The sequence below is a fragment of the Symsagittifera roscoffensis genome, chromosome 9, assembly GCF_963678635.1.
Source record: "Symsagittifera roscoffensis chromosome 9, txSymRosc1.1, whole genome shotgun sequence".
Classification (NCBI taxonomy): Eukaryota; Metazoa; Xenacoelomorpha; order Acoela; family Convolutidae; genus Symsagittifera; species Symsagittifera roscoffensis.
The window spans coordinates 1538071-1563381 of NC_087070.1; the positions used below are offsets into that span (position 1 = coordinate 1538071).

Genomic DNA, 25311 nt, shown 5'->3' on the forward strand with positions numbered 1-25311 from the left:
ACAATTAGCCAAACTCAAATGTCGTTTAAGTTTTAGGCAGATAAAATAAACTGATGATGATAGACTTCATAAACATAGCCTGATATTTTCATGAATTTCTGGTCAGATAGAAACTTGAACTGATCATCCCTTTGGTTTAATAGATCAGCCATTTTTGGCCATTTGTTTTTCAGTGAGCGGTTTTTTTCTGACGAGTTAGGTCGCATTGACGCAAATTATACACGCGCAACACTATTAATATAGTTGCTGAACGGTTTTAAATTGAATGTTTTTAATGAAGCCGGTCATAACGACCACAGTTTGAAGTTTGAGTTGTTTCCGGTGTTATTGTTGAGATGTCACGCTATGAAAATATTTAAAGACATTTTATGGAAATCATTTTTTCTAATTAGAAGACATTTTATAAAATTAAAACGTCTTTTTTTGAAATTAGAAGACATTTTAGTAAGATATTTAATATCAGTAGCGTGCCGAGGTGGTAAAAAATTTGGCAACAAGATTTGAGGGTACCCCCTACCCTCAAATCTTGTTGCCAAAATTTTCCAAAGGGTTCCCTTTAGGTCCCTTTTTTTGGCTGACGAACCTCAAAAATTTCTCAAGGCGCCTTTGGCGGCAATATCACTAATTTTGAGGGGAGGGGGCGCCGAAAAAAGGGGATTTTTTGGTCAAGATTTTTCAAAAAGTGCCCAAAAGGTGCCCATTTTTGAAAAATTTGCCTGCAGTGCGCATAATTTCTAACAAAACAGGGTCTTTATAGTATTTTCGGAGAACTTGGAACATCAAATTGGTCGATCTAAAAAAAGGCCATGAAAATTCTAAATTTTTTTTAGGAAAAACCGCCCCCCTAGAAAAATTTCTGAGCACGCCACTGTTTAGTATGAAAACATTAGAAGACATTTTCAGGAGTTGTTTTTACCTGCCAAGAAGGAACCCAATGACAGCGAGTACCACAGCTAGGAATGCCCCGAGGGAGGCTGCGAGCACAGGGGCGTAGGAGAGGAATGTCTCTGCTGTGGGGTTGACCGCACGTTCCATCTGACTAGGGGGAAGGCCTAAAGGAAGAAAAAATAGAGGAACATTGTGGGGAGAAATGATTTATTTGTGGAAAAACTGAATCATTTGTATAAGCAATCTATTCACAACAGAACTTGATTTGCTTGAGCAGCAGAACTGATAATTTTTTCATGCAAAACTCAGATAACGAACTGATTTTTTTTAAACAATCGATATTAAAACATCCCATTAAATAGGATAAGGCAAAACAGGGGTGGACTTTCTTGAATGTTTTTACCATCAGCCGAATACGTTTTCTGAGTTCTACTAAAGCACCAAAGGTTGAGTTCAACTGAGGCAAAGGTTTTCCCGCAGCAGGAATATTTTGGCTAATTGAAATAGAAACTTAAATAATGAGTTAATTATAAGTAGTTATTATAATTAATTATAACTTACCTGCGTGTAGAGGCACAGTGAAGAGAGTGTGGTTGCTCTGTGCCTGGTATATTTTGCCCCTCTCAACTACACTATGGACCACTGCCGTCACCCACACTTCGTACTGCAGTCCAGAGTAGACTAGTAGTGGACATAGACACAAGTACAAATATGACACTTGGGTCCCATCAACACATTGAAACAGGTGGGGACCTTTTACTTAGTCCGCCCAAAAATCAATGTTTCAACATCTTAAAGTGAAACTTTTTTGCTTCAATCTGATTGGCTAGAATTAGCCAATTATTTTCAATACCATCTCAGGACTGAATTTTTCTAAACTGAGTTAGGACCGAAGTGTAACTCATAGAGTAATTTCGGATAGGGTACACCGTCTGCTCGTCACGCTATCTTATTTTCGGCCGGATAGATTCGTGCAACTTCTTAGTCTAATACCGATCCTAATCTTACTCTTATACTATCTAGTCTCAGGTTGTTTAACTAGTCTCTGCTAGGCTCAATAGATCTAGGGTATACTGGTTTATTGCGGCTGCTGAAGTGCTCGGGAGAGTCCAACTAATTTCTAAGTTAAATTCAAATCTCTCTGGTGCTGAAATTACAAGTAACTTCAGCACTTACAAATAAGTGGGTTGTTAGTTAGATGGATCATGATTGGTTAATATTAAATACTTTACATTGGTAAAACATTTAATTTATCCAATCATAAAATGTAGTTTAGATCAGGTTCCACCCATCCGGGTTTTACAGAGTTTTTTAGAACAGTTCTTCTGTAGTTCAAGGATGGATGATGGACGTTGGTATTTGGCGAACATCATAATTTTCTTCCGCTTCTTCTTGTGACATCGACTGAGTCTCTGCAACAGCATCAATTCTGATTTCAGAATGGTTGGCTATGTCAGGTTTTTCTGTTCTTCGGAGAGAACTTCTTTTGTGTTTGATCTAGCTTGGGAATGGCGTGGAGATTGTGCGTGGAGGGGATGCCTGGTTACTCGGATCTGTACGTATACTTGAACATCGAGGTGGTCATTGGTCTAGTTCAATGAAGTCCTTTTCTGCGAAGTCAAGTCGTACTCTAAATCCTTTGAGTTGTGATTGTGAGCGGCATATCGATTGTAGTTGGTCATTCTCTCTCGAGTGTAGTGAGGTCGTCTTGTCTTTTGATGTTCGTCCTTGGTGTTGTATTCTGATCTATATATTGCATCATGTGATTTTACATTTTATAAAACTTTTATTAGTTTAGTATTTTTTAATTGTGATTTTAGTTAGTTGTTTTCACAAAAGCTTTTTGTTTTAGTTCGGTTATTTTGAAGAGTTACTCACCCTTGAGTAGCTCTTATTAAAAATAAAGGTGTGGTCACAAAGCGTGGATGTAGCGCGGTGGGTTAGGCCGGCTATAGAGCATGCTCAGGACGTCCTTTCCTGGTGGGTTAGGCCAGGTGTGGGAGTATAATTTCATGCGGTGTTTGTGAGGGGTCCTGTTATGTGACAACGTTTTATGTTGGGTTTGTTGTGGTTTTACTTATGTCTTGTTGGTTATGTACTTTTTCTAAAAAGCAAATTGTTTGTGGTATGGGTTTGTCTTTCGACTTTTTTGTGTTTTATTATTTCTTTCTAAGACTTTGTAATAGTCTTCAAAAGAATAAATTATCCAGTTTTAAACTGGGTTAATCCGGTTTGGGTACCGTTGGTTTCCTTTTCTTAGTCATGCTGTTATTCTATGATTTATGGTATTTAGTAAGCTGCGTTGGTTAGTTTTGTTTAGTATATGATTCCTTTCCAACCGGGTTAAAGGAAAGTTTGAAACATGTTATTATATGTTAGAGTTGTTAAGTGTGAAAACTTGAAACTGAAATTCATTATTTTAAACAATTCTTCGTGGGCGAGCTGTGCGAGTGTGGATAGAATTTCTGTGCGAATGAATGAAAATATCAAAAGGTTAGTACTGCAATTGCATTTTATTAATTTACTGCATAGAATTTGGAAATTTACTGCTAGTTATGGGGGAATTTTAAGATACAAATTTTCATCATATGTAGATTTACTGCTTTTGGGGGAAAATTTTATAAATTAATTTACTGCATTGGTATTATATTTATTTAATTGTTGGTGCAAAAGTTTAATAGGGTCTTTAACAGTTTTGAAGAAGTTTGCTATTTTTTATTTTTCTTTTGTGAATTTTTCAGATGATCTAGGATGAAGGCTAAAAATCTAAAGAAAACATGAATAAAGAATGGTGAGTTTTTTATACTGTAATTAGTTAGTAATATTTACTTAATTCATACTTACCTGTTAGTCGTCGGGGAAAAAACCGTGGGGGAAGATGTCGTGAATTAGTTCTGAAGTTGTGAGTAGTTTAGCTAGAATGCGGATGATATTTTTAGTTTGAAGCAGTGGCCAAAGCAATTGAAGTGCCTTAATAGTGGTTAGTTCTTCAGTGCCTACTGCAAACTCATAAGGTGTGTTTTGGATTAAGTTATATATTTTGTGGTTAAATTTAGTGTTGTGGATGAATTCTAAAATTGGGATTTCTATAGGCTGTACAAACTCGTGCGGGATAAGGAAGGGTCGGGATTCTTCGGCGTTGAAGGTCTTGGTGATGGGGCAGAAAATGTACATTTGGGTTATGGGGTCATAATTACGAAGAATACCATGGAGGTTAGTGTCTTTAATACAATATGTGAAATTTAGGAAATACGGTGAAGTGTATTTTGAGTTGATGAATTGGAAACGATGGTGTGGTTGTCTAGATGGTGTGTGGAGGTCAAAGTGATTTTGGATGAAGCGATAATAACTATATGTATGTGTTTGTTTAGTGCGCAACATAATATCGTGTGAGCAGTGTAAATCTCTTTCGTGTGGTGCAAGGAAATGAAAGGTTAGTGAAAAGATTTGGAAGCGTTCTTTAAAACTTTCGTATGCTTGTGTGTTTGTTAGTGCTTCTGAAATAATGTGATCAAACTTTCGGTCGAAAATGTTTAGTGTAAATACATATGGTGTCTTGATGAAAAATTTCTCGGTGATTTGTGGATTAGCGAAGCGATCGTCGTCTAAGAATTGATCTTGGTTAGCTCTGATGATGTTGTGATCGTAGTATTCTAGTGTATATTCATTAGCTCTAGGTGCAGTGTGTATTTTTAGTGATTTTTTATATCCTACGTAAGTAAACTGTCTAGCGGTGAGTGGTGTAGTTAGTCGATATAGCATATCTTTGTTTCGGTCTGTATCGATGGAAGTGTTGGTTAAAGGTAAGCAAAGAGGGTTAGTGAAATGATAGTATGAGGTCCAAGAGAGAGTGGGCATTAAAACGTATTCGTCTACAAAGTTGCGTGTTTCGTTAGCGTCATGAGGGGTGTTTAAGGTGTATTGTGGAAATGAGGGTAAAGTGATAGCTAAAAATTCTTTGGTGTTAGTATGCTGGGGGTGGTTGATGTATTCACGGGCTGTTCCTGGTTTTGCTGGGAAAGGATGGTTGGGGAACTTTCTTTTAAAAGTGCGGTAAGCTCTATTAGTGTTGAGTGAGGATTCAGTTGATGTGGATGATGGTGCTAATGATTCAGTATAATTTGAAGAGGGTGTAGGGGGATTGGATGAATTTGTAGTGGAGGAGATTTGGTTTATGGTCGGGGTGTTAAGGTGATAGGGTTGTTGTTGGAGGGTAATAAAATTGTCTAGCTCTGGGGAGATTCGGGGGGTGTCTGGAGATGATTGGTCAGAATGGTATGAGGAATAGGTTGGGGTAACTTGGGAAGCATAAGAGGGTGTGGGAGTGATTGGGTCAGGGTTATTTGACAATATGGGTTGAAAAGGAGGTTGAGAAAAATGAGAGGGGTTATGTAAATTATTGGATGGAGATGGTTCTGAGTCGGCAAATTCATCGGGGGTTTCAATATTCGGATTATTTAGCTGTGAAATGGAGTATAAAACTGAAATTTGTGAGTTAGTGTCGGAATTCATGCCTGATGTTACATTGCTAGGTGGAAAATCGGGTGGCGGAAAAGCAAAAAGTGGTATTATTGGGATTGAAGAAGGAAGGTTGGTTGGATGGGAATTTGATCGATGGAGTGATCCAAGTTGGCGGCTCATCGTGGGCTAAAAAAATTATTATTTTGAGATTGAAAAGCGGTGGTATGGGGTTGTTCAATAATTTGTTCATAAGTATTATCATCTTGTGATTGATGTGTTATTATATGTTGGATGGGACTTTGCGATGTGGTGAGTCTAAAATTTGGATTATGTGTGATGGCTAAATTTCGAAAATTTCGTGGGACTAGGGATAGTGGATGGTTATTTGGTAGGGGTGGTAATTGTGGTGCCGTTGGCTGTGTGTCGACATTGTTATGTTCTTCGTCGTATGTATTTTGTCGTGTTGTTATTTTTGTGTTATATTCTTTTATTTGTGCGTCTAAAAGAATTTTGTTTATAGATGTCGAAAAAATTCCAAAAAATCCTGCAAAGAGTATGCGTGCTACGCTTGCTTGTCTGTTTACTTGTGTGTGTATAGCACATGTATTGTAGATTCCTTTTAAGAGTGAGAAAAGAAATCCAATAAAGTTAAACATTGCGTATAAAATAGTCAATTTTTCTAAGATGTAGTAGGGCCATCCTAGAAAATCAAGGATTTCATTCTTGAGTGTAACAAAGCTAAAAATGTTAATTGGTGATATATCTTGGGGACGGTATTTTTCGCCGTTTAGATATATATAATCTTTAATGTCTTTAAAATATCCGCTATAGTCTTGCGTGTAGATATCGGCAAATCCTGCGGTTTCTGCAAGTTTGCGTAAATTTTGGTCTATTGATTGTCTTTGTATAGTGTCCATTTGTGTTAATAATTCTTGGAATTGTTGTGTTCTAATGTGATGTTGAATATCTGATTTTGAATAGATTCCTATTGATTGTAAGTCTATATTTGGGTTTCGAGCAATAGCGCGAATGCTTTCTGGTGAAAATTTTTTGAGTGATTGCATTAATGTGGGATATGGAGTGAGAAGATAATATTTATTTTCATCAGGGTTTAGTTGTACTACATTGTGGCTGTTTTCTGATCCACATGGGACTGCGGTATCCCAGAAATAGGTTCTTCGTGAAAGTGTATCCACGAAATGTACTTTATTCTTATAAAAGATAGGGATTCTTTTATAACATCGTTTATCTTCAAAAACGTAGAGTGGTGATACTTTTTTGGTACAAGTATAAAACCATAAGATGTTTCCTTCGTAGTCTAAAAAATTTGATCTATTTCCAGATAATAAGTATCCTGCGTAGGGTATTTTTAATACTGCTAGTGCAAGTGATTGTAATATTTGTGTTCGTTCTAATTCGCATAGTTGGTGTAGTGTTTCTAATTCGGAGAGTGACATTTCTTGAAAAATGCGGCTAATTGTATAGTCTAGTTTCATATCCAAATGAATATCATAGTGGATATTACCGAAATATGTAGTATTCATTAGTGATAATTCTTGTAAGCGTGTGCTTCTGGTGTCATAAGGTTTTAGATGTCCACCAGGTTGTCCGTTGCTTTTTTCAAAATTAACTGGTATATAGGATGTTCCTTCGTTTAGAGGATGACCTGTGGCATATGGGTCGATTTTCACTTTTCCAGTGGTCATGTCGAATCCTTTTTCGTATTCAACTAATATTTCAGAGTATTGTGTTCTGTGAAGTGGATTCCTGTATTTACATGCAAGTTCTGTTTCTTGATATATTTGAAAACGTGTCAATTTATTTTCTATATTATCTATGTTTCTAAAATCGGAACTTAGTTTGCGTGATGGATGGACTTGTTCATATGGAATTGATTGTATAAAATATTTTTCGTGAAATTTTATCATACGAGCGTGTATTTTTGCTACTTGAAATGTTGTACATGTATCTTCGGGGAACCAAACAATTGTTGCTTGTGTTCTCGTTGTAGGGTCGCAATATCCTTGATCATTTTTACAAGGTAGTCGGATTCCTTGATAGATCATTGTATTATCAGATAAATCTCGTGTGAGTTGTATTTTTTCGAGTTGTATTTTCCAATCGAAAAACATTGTTTCTTGGTATCCTTTATTTTTCGTGTCTGCTTTGCAGTTTGATGGGTTATTTATACCAATGTGTGGTATCCAATGTTTATCATGTAGGTCATAGGTTAATCGTCCGTGTGCGCCGTTATACGGGTATTTTTCGTCTAGTTTTATATGTCCTTGGTGTCTTTCAAGTTGTGATTGATGTACAGAGTCTGAAAAAACTTGAAAATTTACTAACTTTCTTTGGGAGTTTTTATTTCGTATGATGTTTAGTCTAAGTAATTCATTTTTACAATCGTCGGGATTGAGATGTAAAAGACGTTCTATATTACTTTGATAGAATGATTCATGGTCAAGTCGGTTTTTGTTTCCCTTCGAGACTTGTGAACAATGTACTTTCTTTTCGGAAAATGTTGCTGTGAATTTATAACCTGTAACTGTTGTTGCTCGGGCTTTTGAATAGAGTGTTGCTATTATATCTGTGGTTTCTATAGCTTGTGGTTCTGTTTCACATTGTGATACTTGATTTATTGCATATTTGTGTAGTGTTTTTTGTTCATTTTCTTCGCAATCGTAATGTGTTACTAATAAATCTTGTGGTCCTGTACGAGGGGAAGGGTTTATGTTTTGATTTGAGGTTACTAGAAAAAGGAGTTGGAGAAAAATTTATAATTTTAGAATATACATGTGTATGATAATCCTGAGTATGGGTTATAAAATGTAATGTAACCAATTGTGTTTTTGGTATATCTGTCGTATTTGTATATTACTTCAGTAGTTATAAACGGTGGTGGTAGTGATTGAGCTGTTATGTTAGGTGGGTTTAATGGGTAGGGATGTTGTGTAATATTGTTTAATTTAACTGTGATTTCAAACTTTAATTGTAAACTGTTTTGTTGGAGTATTTGAATATTGTGATCACGGATATCGTTGTGAATATCTTGGCGATATTGTAATCTATTAAGTGCCCAGTTATGAAGGCGGTTACTTTCTTGATGTTGTCCAAATAATGGTGGAGGTGCTGTGAATGTATTCCAATCTAATCTTAAAGGAATATTTATTGATGATTGTTCTCGATATCTGGCGTCGAGATTATTTGGAAAATTTAAGTTAAAAGGTGGTGGTGAAAATTGGCTTATTGATGGTGTTGATGGTAGTGATAATGTTTCTGGTAGTGATGAGGATGTTGTTGTATCCGTAGAAATATCTATGGGGTCATTGACTAAATTTGGTTCACCTTGTGTAAATAAATGTGTAGTCCAATATGGAAGTCGTGATGTTAGGTTTGGGGGGTTAAAAGGATTTTCTCGTGCTTGTTCAGATGTTGGTGTTGAACCTAAGTAGTCTGAGGGGAGACTTGAAGTGCTTCGTTGTGAAAAAAGTGTAGGAGTTTCTGGTGTGATACCAGTGGTGTTTTCTGCAGTGGTTTGTGATGGGGATTGAGGTATATCAAAATGAACTCGGGGAGTTTGAAAATTTCTGTTTCGTCGAGGATGTATAATTTGTCTATCTATTTCTGTTGTGTTTTGGTTTTGACTAAGGTTTCGTATTCTACTTAGTTCTTGTGGTAGTGTTGGGTAAAGATTATATGTTGGTTCACTTAGGGATGCTTGTCGTTGAACTGGTTCTAGTGGTTCAGATAAACGAGCGTGCCGTTCTTCAAAGGTGTATGGATTGTCTTGAAAAGAAATACGTGTAGATGTTGGAGGATTTTGAGTAGTTGAAGGTGGTGTTTGGTTATCTTGGGATGATGTCGGTGAAGACTGATTCTGTGACTGTTGGGTAGCAATTTTTGATGGATTTTTGAATTGTTACTTTAGTGGGAAGGTTTATGTTTATTATAATATTCTTCCAAAAAAATAATTAAAAAAATTGTTGCTAGGGCAAATGTGATGATTGCTTTCTTTATGCATTTACATATGGTCAAAATGAGGGATGATAGAAATGTTATGAAAATTACAAACAATAAAAAAATATCAGTTCTACTGAAAATTGTTCGTATCATTTAGACAAGTTGTTAAAATCGTACCTGTGGATATATTCAAGGGTTTTGGAAAGTTGGAGGAATAGTTCGAGTATTGTGTAGAAAATTAAAAAAATGTTACAAAAAATGATTAAGATTATTAGAAAAGATTCAAGTAGATCAAAAAGAAATATTATAAAAGCTTCAAGTATTGAAAAAAAATGTTTAAAATTTATAAGTATTTGAGCGACTGTTTGAGAGAAAAGCATTTAAGAAATGATCTCTTGGTCGAATTTTTTTTGTTGTTTGAGGCGATTTTCTAGTGTGGTCGAATTATTTATTAGTTTTTTGACAAGTGGGTTGAGTTTTGTAAAAAATTGTTGGGGGCAATTTTCATGGTGACTGGGAGGTCGTCTTTTTCTTTATTTTTGTTTGTCAAATGATCCGGGGTATGGTGAGATTTTTATACTTTAGGCTAATTAAAATCTTCATTTTTTTTACTTTAGGCTAAGTTATCAAATTTGTTTTGGGGGTATTCGTGGTCTGAGTTGGGGAAATATTGTTGATCTTTGGGTTATTAGATAAGGGAGGGGTACGGTATTATGGTGATGTTTATTTTAGCTGTCAAGTTGGAGTGGTTTGCTTATTTTTGACCTGGAGGTTGTAAAGTTATAGTTAGAGATGTGCCTGGAGTTCTGGATTATTCGTCTAATTGATCTTAGTTTGAGTTAGAGAAGGTGGCGGATTGGATGAATCCTATTGGTCTATTATGAACTAGAATTATTGCGTACTTGTGAGCATGTTATTTTGAAAAATTGAAATGAAAAATGTTACGGAGGTTTCAAGATTGTGAAGTATGAAATCTTAAAATTACTTTTTAAATTCTACTTTCTTTAATATTTTAGATTGGGGGATGAACATTTTGTAGTTTTTACGTGGTTGATTTCGGAGTCTTGTTGTTTTTCTATGTTCTGATTTGTCTATTTCTTCTTGGGGTATTATTTGTTCGGTCATTTTTCTATTTTTTCTTTGTTTTGGAGATTCTTTATGGTTTTGTGTATTGTTTTTGGTGGCGGTTGGTTTTGTGTTTTGATTTTCGGTGGGGTTATCATTTTGTTCTGTGTTTTTCAGATGTGGTTCATTTTGAATGATTTTTAATCCTGTGAAAGAATATAATTGAGTTAATTCGCGGAGTGCGTATTCTTTTGGGTAATAAGGTAATAGGTTGTTTCGATGTTGAACGATTTCTTTTTTGTTTGAGTCGGTAATTTTATATGTGACATCAGTGGGTTTTGCAATTATTTGGTAGGGTCCTTTTCGGAGGGGTTGTAATTTTTTAGAAATTCCTTTTTGAGTATTAAAATTAGGTATTAAAACAAATGTTCCAATTTTTAAATCGGAAGCTGGTGTAAAACGTGAATTGATTTGTTCATTTATGTTTTGTCTTTGTAATAACTTTTTCGTTATTTTTTGGTAAATTTCATTGTGTTTCTTATCTCTATTTAAAATCCATTCGGTGTGTGTACCGGAGGCTAATTTAAGAATTTGTGGGTGATGAAAATGATCTTCATCGTGTGTATGTAAAGGTAGGTTATAACAAATTGAGTCTTTAGTTGGTTGACAATAACCTTGTGCGTTTTTATGGGAATTTGCTGTAAACATTATTGGTTTGCGTGGCTTTTGGTTGAAAACCATTTCATATGGTGACATTCCTAAAGTTGTCGTGATTTGTGAATTATATGCTAAGGGAAATAATTTTACATCTGCTGACCATTCGGTATATTTTGTATCATTTCCGTTGATGATACATCTAAGATATTCTTGTAGTGAACGGTTCATACCTTCGACTAAGCCGTTTGTCCAAGGTGCATGAGATGTACGTGGTTTGTGTTTAATGTTGTATAAATGACATAGTGTTATTATTTCATTATTTATAAATTCTGTACCATTGTCTGTGACTAAAATTTCTGGTAGTCCAAATTTTGCTATCCAGTGTTCATAGAGTGTTGTATATGCGTAATAAGCATTACAATGTGGTACTGGGTTAAGTGCTACATAATGTGTAAATGCGTCAACAATTACCATAATGTAGGAGTTTCCTTCTGATGAGGGTGAAATTGGTCCTTTAGTATCAAATGAGATACGGTGATTAAAGTACAAACTTTGTCCTTTAAAATCTTGTTTTTGTGCGATTTGTTTTTGATTTGGGTAAGGTTTATTTAGTTGACATACTATACAATCATTGCATAGTACTTTTATCCAAATTGGTGCATTTGGGAAGTAAAAATTTTGTATAAAATTTGAATATGTTTTTTCTGATCCAGAGTGTCCTTTAATATTTTGTGTATGTGAAATATTAAAAGCTATAAGAATCATACTTAAAGGGAGACATGGAACTGTAGACTCATTTAGGTTATACTCTAAAAGGTCTGTATTTTCGTTAATTGTTGTGTTGTTAAATTTGCGAAAGTATCGGAGGAGTGTTTTGTTTCCTAGAATGGTTGAATCTGCTTTGATAGGTTTAGTTTTATATTTGTGCCATGATTTCAGTTGTCGAATTATTGGGTCAAGATTTTGATATTGTTTCAGTGTTGAAATTGTAATTGTTTCTGTTGGGGGGAGGAAAATGTTTTCGATTTCTAATTTAGATAAGGGTATTGTATCAAGTGGGTCATGGAGGTCAAAAACTTGATTTATTGTGTATTTTGAATCATTTGTTTGTGGTCCTGATAAATTTATTTTATCAGTTAAATCTTCTTTTTCAATTAGTGGAAAATGGTCTTTTTTAGGCGGGTGTTGTTTTGTTCGTTTTTGTTGGGTGTTACTTTTTATCCATTGAGAATATGGGATTGGTTTGAAAGTTGATGTTCCAAGTAGATCAACTTCATAATGATTATTTTGACAATCTAAATAAAGTGGGAAATGTTGTAAATTATTTATTTGTGATTGTTCAATATCAGTTTTTACTGCATATTTGCATTCTAATCGAGGTGATGTTTCGTTTTCTGCAAGGTAGAATTTTATGTTTTTGGGTATTTCAACTGTTGTTTTTCGTGTAAGTAATTCAGGTGGTGTATTTCGACTTAAGGTGTCTGGTAATGCAAGATTTTTTCCTGCAGTCCAAACTATATGTAAGTTTGGAAACTTCATTAGAATTAATTGAAATCTGTAAACTCGGTGGTTTGGGTTAGATTTTTGTGTGAAAAGAAAAATGATAGGTTTGTGGTCTGTGAATAAAACTGTGGGATGTTTTGATCCAAGTATCAGAAATTCATATTCTGTAAGTGTATAGATTATGGCTGTACATTCTCTCATTAGGGTTGAGAGTCGTAGCTCTGCTTGAGTGAATAATCGGGAGTTTGCTGATATAAGGTTCATTTTATTTGTACCATTATGTGATTGTAATAGTGCTGCACCGATGCCAAAGTTCGAAGCATCGCACATTGCATAAAATGGTTGATTTGAGTCTGGAATTGTGTTTGAAATTTGTTCAGTTAAAAGTTTCTTTATTTCTTCAAATCGTGCTTGATGTTCTGTATTCCATTCAAAATTATTTTGTTGTCTAAGGATGTTATAAAATGGTCGTAGATATAATTGCATTTTATAAACATATTTACTTAAAAAGTTTAACATTCCAAGAAATTCTTGGATTTTCTTTTTATTTGTTGGTGGTTGAAGTTTTTGAATAGCGTCAATGCGTGATTTCAGTGGAGTGATTGTTTTTCTTTCTATGTTATGTCCTAAGAATTTAACTCTTGTCAAAAAGAAGTGTGATTTATCGGGGGCGGCCTTCAGATTTTCGTTCTGAAGTATTTGGTGATATTTTTCTAAAACACTGAACATTTCGTCTTTTGTTTGTGATTGCATAAAAACATCGTCTAGATAGGTGATTGCGTTTTTCTTGAGTATTAGTGGTCTAAAAATTTTGCTCATAAAAGCTGAAAATGCTGCTGGTCCTATGGATATTCCATAGAATAAGCGGTTGAATTCATATTGTTGGTTTCCGATAACAAATTGTGTTAAACGTCGTGATTGTTCATCTAGTGGCATTTGATTGTATGCACTATTCATATCGGCGGTTGTAAAGTATTTGCCGTTTATTTTTGTTAAAATAACTTGTATTGGTTCAATGGGCCAATTACATTTTGATTCATCTATGAGTGAATTGAGGTATCTAGCGTCGAGAACGATTTTTAATGATTCTCCTTTAGCTAGAATGATAACGGGGTTGATGAATGTGTTGCCTTTTGGTTGTTCTTCTTTATTAACCGGTGATATAATGTTGTATTGTTCTAAAATATCGAGTAATCTGTTTACTTTATCATGTAAGTGAATTGGTACTTTACTTGCTCTCTGTTTTTTGAAAACTGCGTCTGGTTTTAATGGGAGATGTAGTGATGAACTGATTTTGCCAACATCGAATTTTGATGTTGCATAGACTGATGAATATTTAATTAGCTGTTTGGCTAATTTTTCGAATTCGTCTTGTGTTATTTGTGAATGTTGGAAATTAAACATTGTTAAAAATTTTTGTTGGTCCTCTGTATAGTTACTTATGTTGAATGTAGGTTTGAAATATGGAGTTTTTGTGAAATAATCCGTATTTCTGTTTTCGTTACTTATTATATTATTTATAGATAATTCTTCATTAAGAATTGTAGATTGGCAAATATCTAGTAATTGGAGTATATTATTTACGCGATAGGCTTTTTCGTGTATTGGTGATATTGTAGCGTTGGTTTCACAATATCCTAAAAGTCCTAAAGGTAATGTTACTTGGTAAGGTGTGTTGTTATAAACATGTGAGGAAATAATATCTGAATTCGAATTTTTCAAATATTTTATTGAAGAGATTGTGATTTTGAAAAATTTATGAATAGGTTTGAATTCAAAATCTGACATATAAAATTTTTGTTTGTTTTGTTCTTTATCATATTGGTGAACTTGTTTGATTGAAAAATTATAGATGTTTCCTGATAGTGGTTTCAGGTGTTTTCTTTGTTGGTTAAATATCGGATAAAATTTTGAAAAGAATGGTGGTTGTTTATTTAATCTTTGAAAAAATGTTAAGGATGTTTCTTTTGTTTTTGTATATTTATCTTTGATTAATATTTTACTATTTAGGATGTTAATTGTTGGTATATACTTTGAAATAAATGGTATTCCAATGATATTATATTTAATATCAGTGATATGAAATATTTGTTTAAATGGCTTATTTAAAATTTTGCTTTGCTCCATTGTTCTGGTAGGGAGGAGAAATAATTGGATTTTTCCGTAGTTTATCAATGTTGATCCTTGTGCTGTTGCTAACTTACTGGAGGTTTCAAGAGGTGTTAGCTTTGGATGTAAAGTTTTTATTTCATTCCATGTGGGAATGTTTATTATGTTTGATTCTGCTCCTGAATCAATTAAAAAATCTATTTCAAGGTCTGGTGGTTGAAATTCTTTATTTCTTGGGCTTTCTAAGAGAAATGGTATTGTCCAAATTTTTTCTTTGGGTTGTTCTTTTTGTATATTTTGATAAATGTGGTTTGTATTCAAGCATTTTGTTTTGGTATTTTTATTGGTTTGATTTGTAGTGTTTATCTCATTTGTTTCTTGCGTCGTTGGTGTGGAATTTATGGGTGTAGTGTAATTATTTTGAAGAAATTCTGATTGATTTTCATATATATTTGATGGAAAGGGTTGTTCATATATGACAGATTCATAGTCGTTTTCGACTTTTATCATATTGATAGCAAGAGTGTTTTCAGTATCACTTTCTGAATCTGATGATGTACAGTTTATTTGATTGAGTTGTAACGTATCAGTTACTGTGTTATCAATACCTGGAGGGTCTGATGTTGTTTCTGGGTTAGCTTGTACTTGATTGATTTGTCTTTGATGTTTAGGTGTACTGCTTCTGTGACGATTATTAGAATTATTATAGTTATTATTATTCCTATGTGGTGATTGGGAATAATTTCTATAACGATTATTATAACTTGGGTGTCGATTTTGTGAATTATTTCGCGATCTGTTTTGGTAATTATTGTTTGGTCTGTTATAGTTCGATCTATTATATGAGTTATTTCTTGATCGATTATTCGGGTAATTCTGGTTTCGGTTGTTTGAATAACTTCTATTTCTATTATAGGAGTAGTTTCTATTCCTATTGTATGATGAATTTCGTGATTGGTTGTTTGGATAGTAGTTATTTCTTGATTGGGAATTAGATCTAGAAACAAATCGTTGTGTATTTGAATTTGATCTGGAGTAGTTATTTCTACTATTTGGTCTATTGTAGTGATTTTGTGATGGATTATACGTGTTTCTTCGTTCTGGTGATCTTCCTCTATAACTTGAGTTATATGGTGATTGATTTCTTGTATAATTTGTATTGTTCGGGAGTGGTTTTCCTGAACTGTTGTTGCTGTGAACTGTTTTGTTTGGTAGATTTTGATCTTTTTTCATGTATTGATAGAATGATTTATTTGGTTCTTTGTATTTTTGAGGTTTATTTTGACTATCTTGCTGTTTTTGTCTACATTCGGAAATACTATGTCCGTATCGTCGGCAATAATTACACCATTTTTTGAAAGATGGTTTGCCTTTAAAGTTCGGGTTCTTTTCGTAAATATTGAGTATTTCAGTGATTTTTTCAACGAGGTCTGTTTCTGATTCCTGTATATTATTAATATTAGTGGAAGTCGTTTCAATTTTGTTAACGTATTGTAATTTCAGATTTTCCGTTTCTTCTAGTTTCATCGTGATTTCTGCTTGTTCTAATTTGTCTACTAGTTTTCGAAAATCTAAATCGGGTTCTCGAATTGAAGAAGGATGGGATGCTCTCTTTTTTATTGCTATTTTCCTTAATTGTGGTGTTAAGGTCATCATTAAGATTTCTGTCATCTTTGTGTTTTTATAGTCATGTGTATTTAGTGAATATGCTTTTCGAACTAGTGTTTCGATTCGTACTGCTATTTGCTTGATGGTTTCGTTTGGTAATCTACGAATTTCATTACATAAAACTCTTTGTTGTTGTTTGTTTCTTTCGGAGTCAAACATTTTTGAAAATTCTTGTGTAAATCTTTTCCAGTTTGATTTTATTTCTAGAGGTAGTACTGAAAACCATTTTTGGGCTGCGCCATCTAAGGTTGTTTGTATCAACGCTGTGCGTCGATGTATCCAGTTTTGATGTAGTGGCGTGTTAATTGGTTCAGGTCCTATATTTAAAATCAAATTTGCTGTTACTGCATTTAAGTAATCTTCTACAGAGTATTCAGGGTCTGTTCCTGTGAAGACCATTAAAGGTTTATTTGATGTTATCGATGATCCACCCATAAGGTATGGATTCATTGTCATTTGTAATGATTCTGCTGCGTTTGGCATTTGAGAAAAATTTGAAAGTTGGTTTCTTGTTATTTCATGTTGTTGAAGATAATATGGGAGTGGTATTTCATTTTGCATTTGTGATGGTTGATACGAGTGTGCAGTCATTGGATTTTGTTGTTGAATTGGTTGAAAAGATTGTGTATTAGTTGGATTTTGTTGTTGAATTGGTTGTTGATGTTGTGCATCTATCGGTTGTGGAGAAAAATTTCTATGATTTGTACGTGTTTTCTGTATTCCTTGTCTACGATATTCTTGAGTATTTTGTGTAAATATATCTGGTTGTAAGAAGTCATCATCTGAGGATAAATAATCCATTTGATAAGATGTTTGTTTTTTATTTTTATTTTGTTGAAAAAATGGGTAATTTTCACTGCGATCCTGTGGAGGATTTGGTTGAAAATTTTTGGAATTATATTGGGCCGTTGGGTTATCCCAGTTTCGAGGTTTTGTATATTGATTAAAATTCCTTTGTGGTTGATAATTTGTTTTTGATGGATGTGTATAATTATAATTATGGTCTGCAAAGTTGTTTCTAGTGAATGTTTTGCGTGTTTTTGATGGTATTGTCATGGGTCTGTATGTTTGGTAATCCATATGTGAATATTTAGGGGCAACCGAAGGTTTAACGGTTGATTGTAAGGTTACCTGTGTTTGTGAAGGATTTGTATTTCTTGGTGTTGTTAAATTTGGGCGTATTGGTGAAATACTTTGTTGTGTAGTTGTTGTGTGTACAATTTCTTCATTTATGAAGTGTGATGGTGTCTGGATATCTTGTTGAGTAAGATTCCTAGTTCCATTGAGGTTTTCGTTGTGTATGACTGTAGAGTTTAAACTATTATTTTGTGTATCGGGTAAAAATGTATTATAGTTTAATGGTGTTGCATCAATTGTTAATGGTATTACTCTTACGTAATCTCTTATGTAAGATATTGTACCTATTGCTTGACTTGAGATTGATTGTGGAAAGCTTATAAATGCGGGATGAGACCATTCGGGGTCCCAAACATAATCTGATTGTTCTGTGATAGCGGTATCATCGTTCGAATTTTGGGGTCTAAAATTTTTTCTTGCTTGTGCAATTAAATCAATATTGTGTGTGAAATAATCTATTATGAACCATGCCAAAATTTTTTGTAAATCGTGTTTGGTATGTTGTGAAACGTCGTCTTTCGTGAAATTTTCTTTAATGATGTTTAAATAACTAGAGAGTAGTGTAATTTCATGTCGTACTTTCAAATGTTTGGATGTTTCTGTCGGTGAGACATTTGTTAGTGGGAGTTCATTTTCTAATATCGAAATATAACTATATATTATTGCGAAAACTTCATTGGTGAATATGGAGTTTGCTCTTTGTGAGTTATGGTATTGGATGCTTTTTATATATTCTGAAAAAACTTTTGAAAATTCTAAATCAAGATCGTCTGTTTGTATAGTATATGTTCTATTATTATGGTTTGGGGAAGTGAACTCTATGGAGTAGATTCCATACTGTTGTGTTATGTTGCATATATCTTTTAAGTAGTGGTCTATGATTTGTCTTTTGATTTTTACATCTGGGAACTCTGTTTTACATGGACTGATTCCGGGTTCAAATAAGTTTACGAGTAAATTTTGACAAAATATGTGTTGTCCTCTATCAGTATCTGCATCTACTATAAAAGGAAAGATTTCATCGTCATCTGGAGTTTCGTCACCTGGGGTGTGTGTTGAACTCATTTTTCCGTTCGATGACTGTTAATATGTAATTATTAATGTGTCGAATTGGTTGATTCCAATTGTATAAATGTACTGGTTTGTGTTTATACTGTTTTTTTATTCTTCTTTTTCCTCTTTGTGATGAATTTGAAGTTGTTTCTGAGTCAGAAAAATATAATTGATCGTGTTGTGGGTAATTTTTATCTATTGATTCTTTTAGTTTGTAAAGTTCGTCTAAACTGTTGGTTTCTGATTCTGAAAATGCGTTTCGATTTTTTGAAAATCTTTTTCGTGTTATTTGTCTTTGTTTAGTTATTATTTTTCTCTTTAGTGTTTGTCGTTTTGTTCGAATGTATCCAACTGTTTGTGTATGAGGTGTGATTACAAGGTCGTATTTTTTGTTATCTATTTCACAATTGTGTAAAATGATTGTTTGTTTATTTCCTAGGTTTTTAAATGACATAAGGTTTAGAATGACGGATGCAAAGGTTGTTAAATGATTTCTATTTTCCTAAACTGTTAGTTCTTACGATTTTTTGGTTAGCTTAACCTGGGTCTTTTTGTTCAGGGTTGGAGAGAAAAGTATATCGATTCCGAAGAATGATTTTTACTTTCTCGTGACTAGTATAAGCTAAGGTGTTAACTTACTTAATCTTACTTAGGGGTAGTGATTGTGTTCAAGGGTTGGAGAATAGTAAATCGATCCACAAGGTTCAGGTATAATTAGAACGCGAGTAGTTCGTTAGATACTATTTTAAACTTACTAAGTCTAAGATTTATCCTGGGTCTGGTAAGAGGGGGGGTCAAGTGAAGGATGATTAACCGAAGTTCTTCACTGTTTATCCTAATTTGAATGATTAGTTTTGTGTAAAAATTTCTATTAGTCTTGGGTCTTTAGAAAGGGTTGGGTAGTGAATCGACGTTTGAGGTCGTTAGACACTAATTAAGTGGGTGGGGGAGAACAAAGTTGTTCTGTTTGATCCAAGGATAAGCCTTGATGATCAAATTTGAAATTTAATTAAGTAGAAAATGATTTAAGATCCAAGGATAAGCCTTGATGATCTGGTTTTAAAATTAAGTGACTTTAAGTTTTAATAAAGTTTTAAATTTGTGTAAAGGAAAGATTTAGTGTTTTGATGATATTAGTGAGTTGATGATTGCTGTTATGTTTTAGATGATGAAGCTGGAACAGCAAGATGATTTATGATTACTAACCATTTATTGTCATGCTACTAATTTTTATTTTTATTTTCCAATAAATATTTTTCAAACATGTTTTGTATAATACTGCAGAGTTTTAGGAAAACGATCTTAGATCTTTTTATCAATCGTTATTGTATAATATTAATTTTGTTTAGCGCCTGAAATGATTTTGAAGATTAACTTCGAGGTTTTATGTTTGCAAATGGAAATCTAAATTCATTGCAAGTAGTATTCGAAATATAAAAGTTTGTTCTGGCTTTTGCCGAACTATCATATAACTATACGGCAAGTTTCTACTTTGTCGTATGTCGTCTTTGGTTCGATGTCTTCTTCCAATTCCGGGTAGTTCTATTATGGTTCGGAATATTGGCTCTGATCTATTGAGTCGGAGAGACATTTCAATTAAATTATTGTCGTATAACATTTTGTAAATGTTTTTGTCTAATTTCTAATCTATTTTTGGTTAATTCTAATCTAGTAAGGTCTTGTTCGAGACTTATGGTCGCACCAGATGAGTTAGGACCGAAGTGTAACTCATAGAGTAATTTCGGATAGGGTACACCGTCTGCTCGTCACGCTATCTTATTTTCGGCCGGATAGATTCGTGCAACTTCTTAGTCTAATACCGATCCTAATCTTACTCTTATACTATCTAGTCTCAGGTTGTTTAACTAGTCTCTGCTAGGCTCAATAGATCTAGGGTATACTGGTTTATTGCGGCTGCTGAAGTGCTCGGGAGAGTCCAACTAATTTCTAAGTTAAATTCAAATCTCTCTGGTGCTGAAATTACAAGTAACTTCAGCACTTACAAATAAGTGGGTTGTTAGTTAGATGGATCATGATTGGTTAATATTAAATACTTTACATTGGTAAAACATTTAATTTATCCAATCATAAAATGTAGTTTAGATCAGGTTCCAAAACTGACCATTCAATATTACAAAATCGCAAAATTAAGAAATTTGGGTTGAATCAGTGAAAAGACCCCCCTAATGCTCTTGGAACGCAAATGTTGAGTAGGAAAACATGTTTTTGTTTTTTTATTGCAATGCACTAGCTAACTTTGATTAATTTTTTGCAATGTTTGCATTCCTTCCATTTGCAAGATTATTCAAGATGGTCTTATTAAGTACTTTCACTTTTTTGTGCAGATTTTTTTATGTTCAGTGGGTGTTATAGTTTCTGTGAGTCTCTAGCAAATGTTTTGCATAACCTCACTATAGCGTTTACTGAAATATTTTTCCTCGAACAAGACGAGGGATACATGGGGATAGGCGCGAGTGCATGAAAATCAAAGTTTTGAAGTTTTTTTTTAAATTTTTAAAAATAATAGTGGGATTGGAGTTATGCTTCGAAAAATTGTTCAAATAAAAAAAATGAAAAGCTTTTACTGCTAAATGTTCTAAATAAAATTAGAATACTGAAAAATCAAAGTCTGTAAATTCAAATTTTAGCTCGAAATGCATAGGACAAATGTTCTATCAGAAAAATTTTAGATAGTCAAGAGAACGCAAACGCTTGCAGAAACCTTGCAAAAATCTTGAAGGCTTGCATTCCAAATTGCAGTTTACGTTTCCATCTTTTCGACGAATTCTGAAAACTTTTCGTTTCAAAATATTAAGGAAATCCAACTTATCGTTTTTACCCTTTCGATAGGCATCATAATCAAATAGTTATTCAAAACTGCGATCACTCATTGGGAGATGCAATGAGCTCAATAATGCAACCTTTTCTTTTTGCATAAGTAGCGCAGCAGTTTTATGTGGATTCAAAAAACATTCCAAAACTTGACCTCCAAACTCAACCAAATTCAGAATGAAGTTGAAAAAAAACTTACGCTTAAGTGTCACGTTCACTAATTGTTTTTGTAAGCAACCTCTTAGAAGCAAGCTACCCATGGCTCAAAATTACTCAAGAATGAAGCAAATTATAAGCAACCGTGAGGGTTGAAGAAAAACACAGTTAAAGTTTTTATGGAAAAATCTCTGTGGAGCTACGTGACAATCTCCCCAGCTATGGTATCTACTACAGAATCTTAACTTCTATAAATAAAAAAGTAAATTAGCACTAAGAATTTTGGTATTAAAATTTGAATTTTGCTGCATTCTGATTGCTCAAATATTCGTCTTAGTAAATCTACCTAACAATCTCCGTCCCTTGTTTTGAAACAGGGGAGATTGTTAAGTAGATCTACCTCCGCAATTTCACTTCCAATTAAGCAGTAAAGTCCCAACTTCTAGCCAGAAAATCAAAGTTAAACTCTTTTAGGGGACTAGGTCTTTTACCAGACCGACCTTTTACCAAAATACAATGCAATAATTCAATTAAGACAAATTTAAATTACTGGAAGATTCGAAAAAGAAGCGGTTAGAATAGGTGGAATCCCTCATACGCGAAGGACTGAATGCGCGAAAATAAAAATCAGTCAATCAGATTTCAGTAATCTAAAATTTGGAAAGAAAGTAAACATTTCGAGGGACTGGAGTATTGATATTGGCCGTATATAAAAACTGCAGAAATAAGCAAAATTTTCAAATTGTCATTGACCGACTCAAAATTGGGAAAATTTTATATTTCAAGGGTTTCGTAATGAAAGAAGCTAAATATTGCTTCATTTAATTCATTTAAATTGAATGGCAATTGCTTCTTTTTAAAAATTGACTTTCGGCTAAATTTGTGTTCGATCTTCCGCTCACGAGTTTTTTCGCTCATTCGGTCCTTCGCGCATGAGAATAGCCCCCGTTAGAATAAACAAAACTTTGCTGAGAAACCATTGTCTTTAACCAAACTAAACGGCGTCATTACATCTGTCATTCAAATTTGTTTATCGAGTCTGGTAAAAGGTCCATGTTATAAGTTTTCTGGTAAAAGGTCGGCCCCCCATTTTTAGACAGACACTGCAGTACAACATTTTTCATCCTATAATTTTATGATAAGCAAATGACTAGCACTTTTTCGTTGTATGAACGTGCGCGACTAACATCAACTCCTCATCAGCAAACTACTAATTTTTAAGCTTGGTTTTAAGTTTTCGTGTTTAGCCAAAAACTAATAGCCAAAAAATCTTTCTCAATTAAAAAACAAACAGATTGAGTGGTAAATATCCCACATATAAACTGTTTTTGGAGATCGCAATGTGAAATATTATTGTAATTTCACGTACAATTATTTAACTAACTTTTTAACTTTTGTGTACGATTAAAGACAAAATATAAGTGCTTGTAAATCATGTCCTGTTTTTTGTCAGACTTTAAACTTTAAACGACAAATCTTGAAGGCTTGCATTCCAAATTGCAGTTTACGTTTCCATCTTTTCGACGAATTCTGAAAACTTTTCGTTTCAAAATATTAAGGAAATCCAACTTATCGTTTTTACCCTTTCGATAGGCATCATAATCAAATAGTTATTCAAAACTGCGATCACTCATTGGGAGATGCAATGAGCTCAATAATGCAACCTTTTCTTTTTGCATAAGTAGCGCAGCAGTTTTATGTGGATTCAAAAAACATTCCAAAACTTGACCTCCAAACTCAACCAAATTCAGAATGAAGTTGAAAAAAAACTTACGCTTAAGTGTCACGTTCACTAATTGTTTTTGTAAGCAACCTCTTAGAAGCAAGCTAACCCTGGCTCAAAATTACTCAAGAATGAAGCAAATTATAAGCAACCGTGAGGCAACGAGTTTTTTCGCTCATTCGGTCCTTCGCGCATGAGAATAGCCCCCGTTAGAATAAACAAAACTTTGCTGAGAAACCATTGTCTTTAACCAAACTAAACGGCGTCATTACATCTGTCATTCAAATTTGTTTATCGAGTCTGGTAAAAGGTCCATGTTATAAGTTTTCTGGTAAAAGGTCGGCCCCCCATTTTTAGACAGACATTGCAGTACAACATTTTTCATCCTATAATTTTATGATTAGCAAATGACTAGCACTTTTTCGTTGTATGAACGTGCGCGACTAACATCAACTCCTCATCAGCAAACTACTAATTTTTAAGCTTGGTTTTAAGTTTTCGTGTTTAGCCAAAAACTAATAGCCAAAAAATTTTTCTCAATTAAAAAACCAACAGATTGAGTGGTAAATATCCCACATATAAACTGTTTTTGGAGATCGCAATGTGAAATATTATTGTAATTTCACGTACAATTATTTAACTAACTTTTTAACTTTTGTGTACGATTAAAGACAAAATATAAGTGCTTGTAAATCATATCCTGTTTTTTGTCAGACTTTAAACTTTAAACGACAAAAATATGAGTTTTGACTCCAAACAAAACGAACGTTTTGATTTTCGTTTCTTTTGTATAAAAAACTTTAAAAAGTTTGCTTGTGCCTAGAAAAAAGTTCGCGTCTCAAAGCACAGAACATGGCAAATTTACCTCCAAATTTAGATTTCGTTTTTTGAAAAATTGTTGGTCATAAATTTCTTAGTATAGAAGTGTACGACTACCATTTTTTTACGAAGAAAATTTCAAATTTTTTCCGTAGTTTTTAGTCTTTAAACTTAGTTTCAATGCAGTTAAAATTTGTGTATCAACTATGAACTCATAATTAATTTTCAAACTATTTGTAGATGAAAAAAAACTATTTTTTGAAAAAACACAGCTAGTCATACAATTTCGAAAGAATGAAAATTTAAGACTAGCATTTTTCATGAGCTCCATATATGAAAATATTTGACCAGCATTTTTCTGTTGTGTAGAGCAGCCCGAGCATTGTTTTTCCAAGACTCCAGCCATTTTATAAAATGCCTTGTGGAATGATTTTAATCTTAACTACATACATGTACACAATTTCAGATAACAAGCAAATATTAAGGAGCATAACGAGCCTCATCATCAAGTAATTCGACAAACAGCTGAGCCTTAAGCTGACTATCAGTTGATTATAATAAGAATGGGAACCTTGAAAAGAATTGGACCTTGTTAACAGTTATCTCCACCCAGGATGCTAGTAGAGGATTTTAAACCCTAGGAAGAAATATTTCAACAATAAAGAGTATGTGCGTCAATAGTAAAAGCCTATATGGCGAGACAGTTAAAAAGTCCCATTATTGCTTTTTATAACTCGCATTTTGAAATCAACTGCAAATCCATTCATGAAAAAAAGTTTGGGTAGTTTTGTGTTCAATTTATGTTGCAATTATGGATGAGAAATTGTTTTGTTAGTGATCTTTGTTACCTGGAGATATGTGACAGAGGGATGCGGAGGAGTTGACGACTGTGAGTCGGGCCGAGTGGTCTCTGTGCTGTGGGGACGACTCCCGGAACGACACCTCGTAGCGCTGCAACATAACTAATTTTTGGAACGAATATTCAGTGAAATCCAGCTATGCTTGATTTCCTTTAAGATCTTGATTTCTTTTATATGAGTCGAACAGCTTTTTTGTTCGGATATCAAGATTTACGCTATGATAAAACTTCGGTTTCGGATCAGTAGCGTTTTTATGGCTTTCCAACACCATTTAGGTTTTAAATGTACAGTTAGATTTTCAGTTCACTGTAGCTAAAAATTGATATGAGAAGAACTTAGATGCAGTGGTCAAAAGACCGAATGATCAAACTTTTTCAACCAATCAACGTCATTTAAACTGTCCGAAACTGACTGATTTTC

General features: G+C 33.7%; 2 protein-coding genes across 2 annotated transcripts in view; both read right to left on the minus strand.

Moving 5' to 3' along the window:
- LOC134854592 (uncharacterized) overlaps positions 1-25311 on the minus strand; it is a 343397-nt gene that overhangs the window by 182892 nt on the left and 135194 nt on the right. The gene's annotated exons all lie outside the window — the stretch shown is intronic.
- Positions 1-25311, minus strand: part of LOC134854390 (uncharacterized) — a 152496-nt gene that overhangs the window by 63418 nt on the left and 63767 nt on the right. The window contains exons 11-13 of the mRNA XM_063870619.1: positions 24880-24982; positions 1450-1569; positions 917-1052 (exon numbers count right to left, since the gene is read on the minus strand). Of these exons, the coding sequence (XP_063726689.1) occupies positions 917-1052; positions 1450-1569; positions 24880-24982 (359 nt within the window). The remainder of the gene's footprint in view (positions 1-916; positions 1053-1449; positions 1570-24879; positions 24983-25311) is intronic.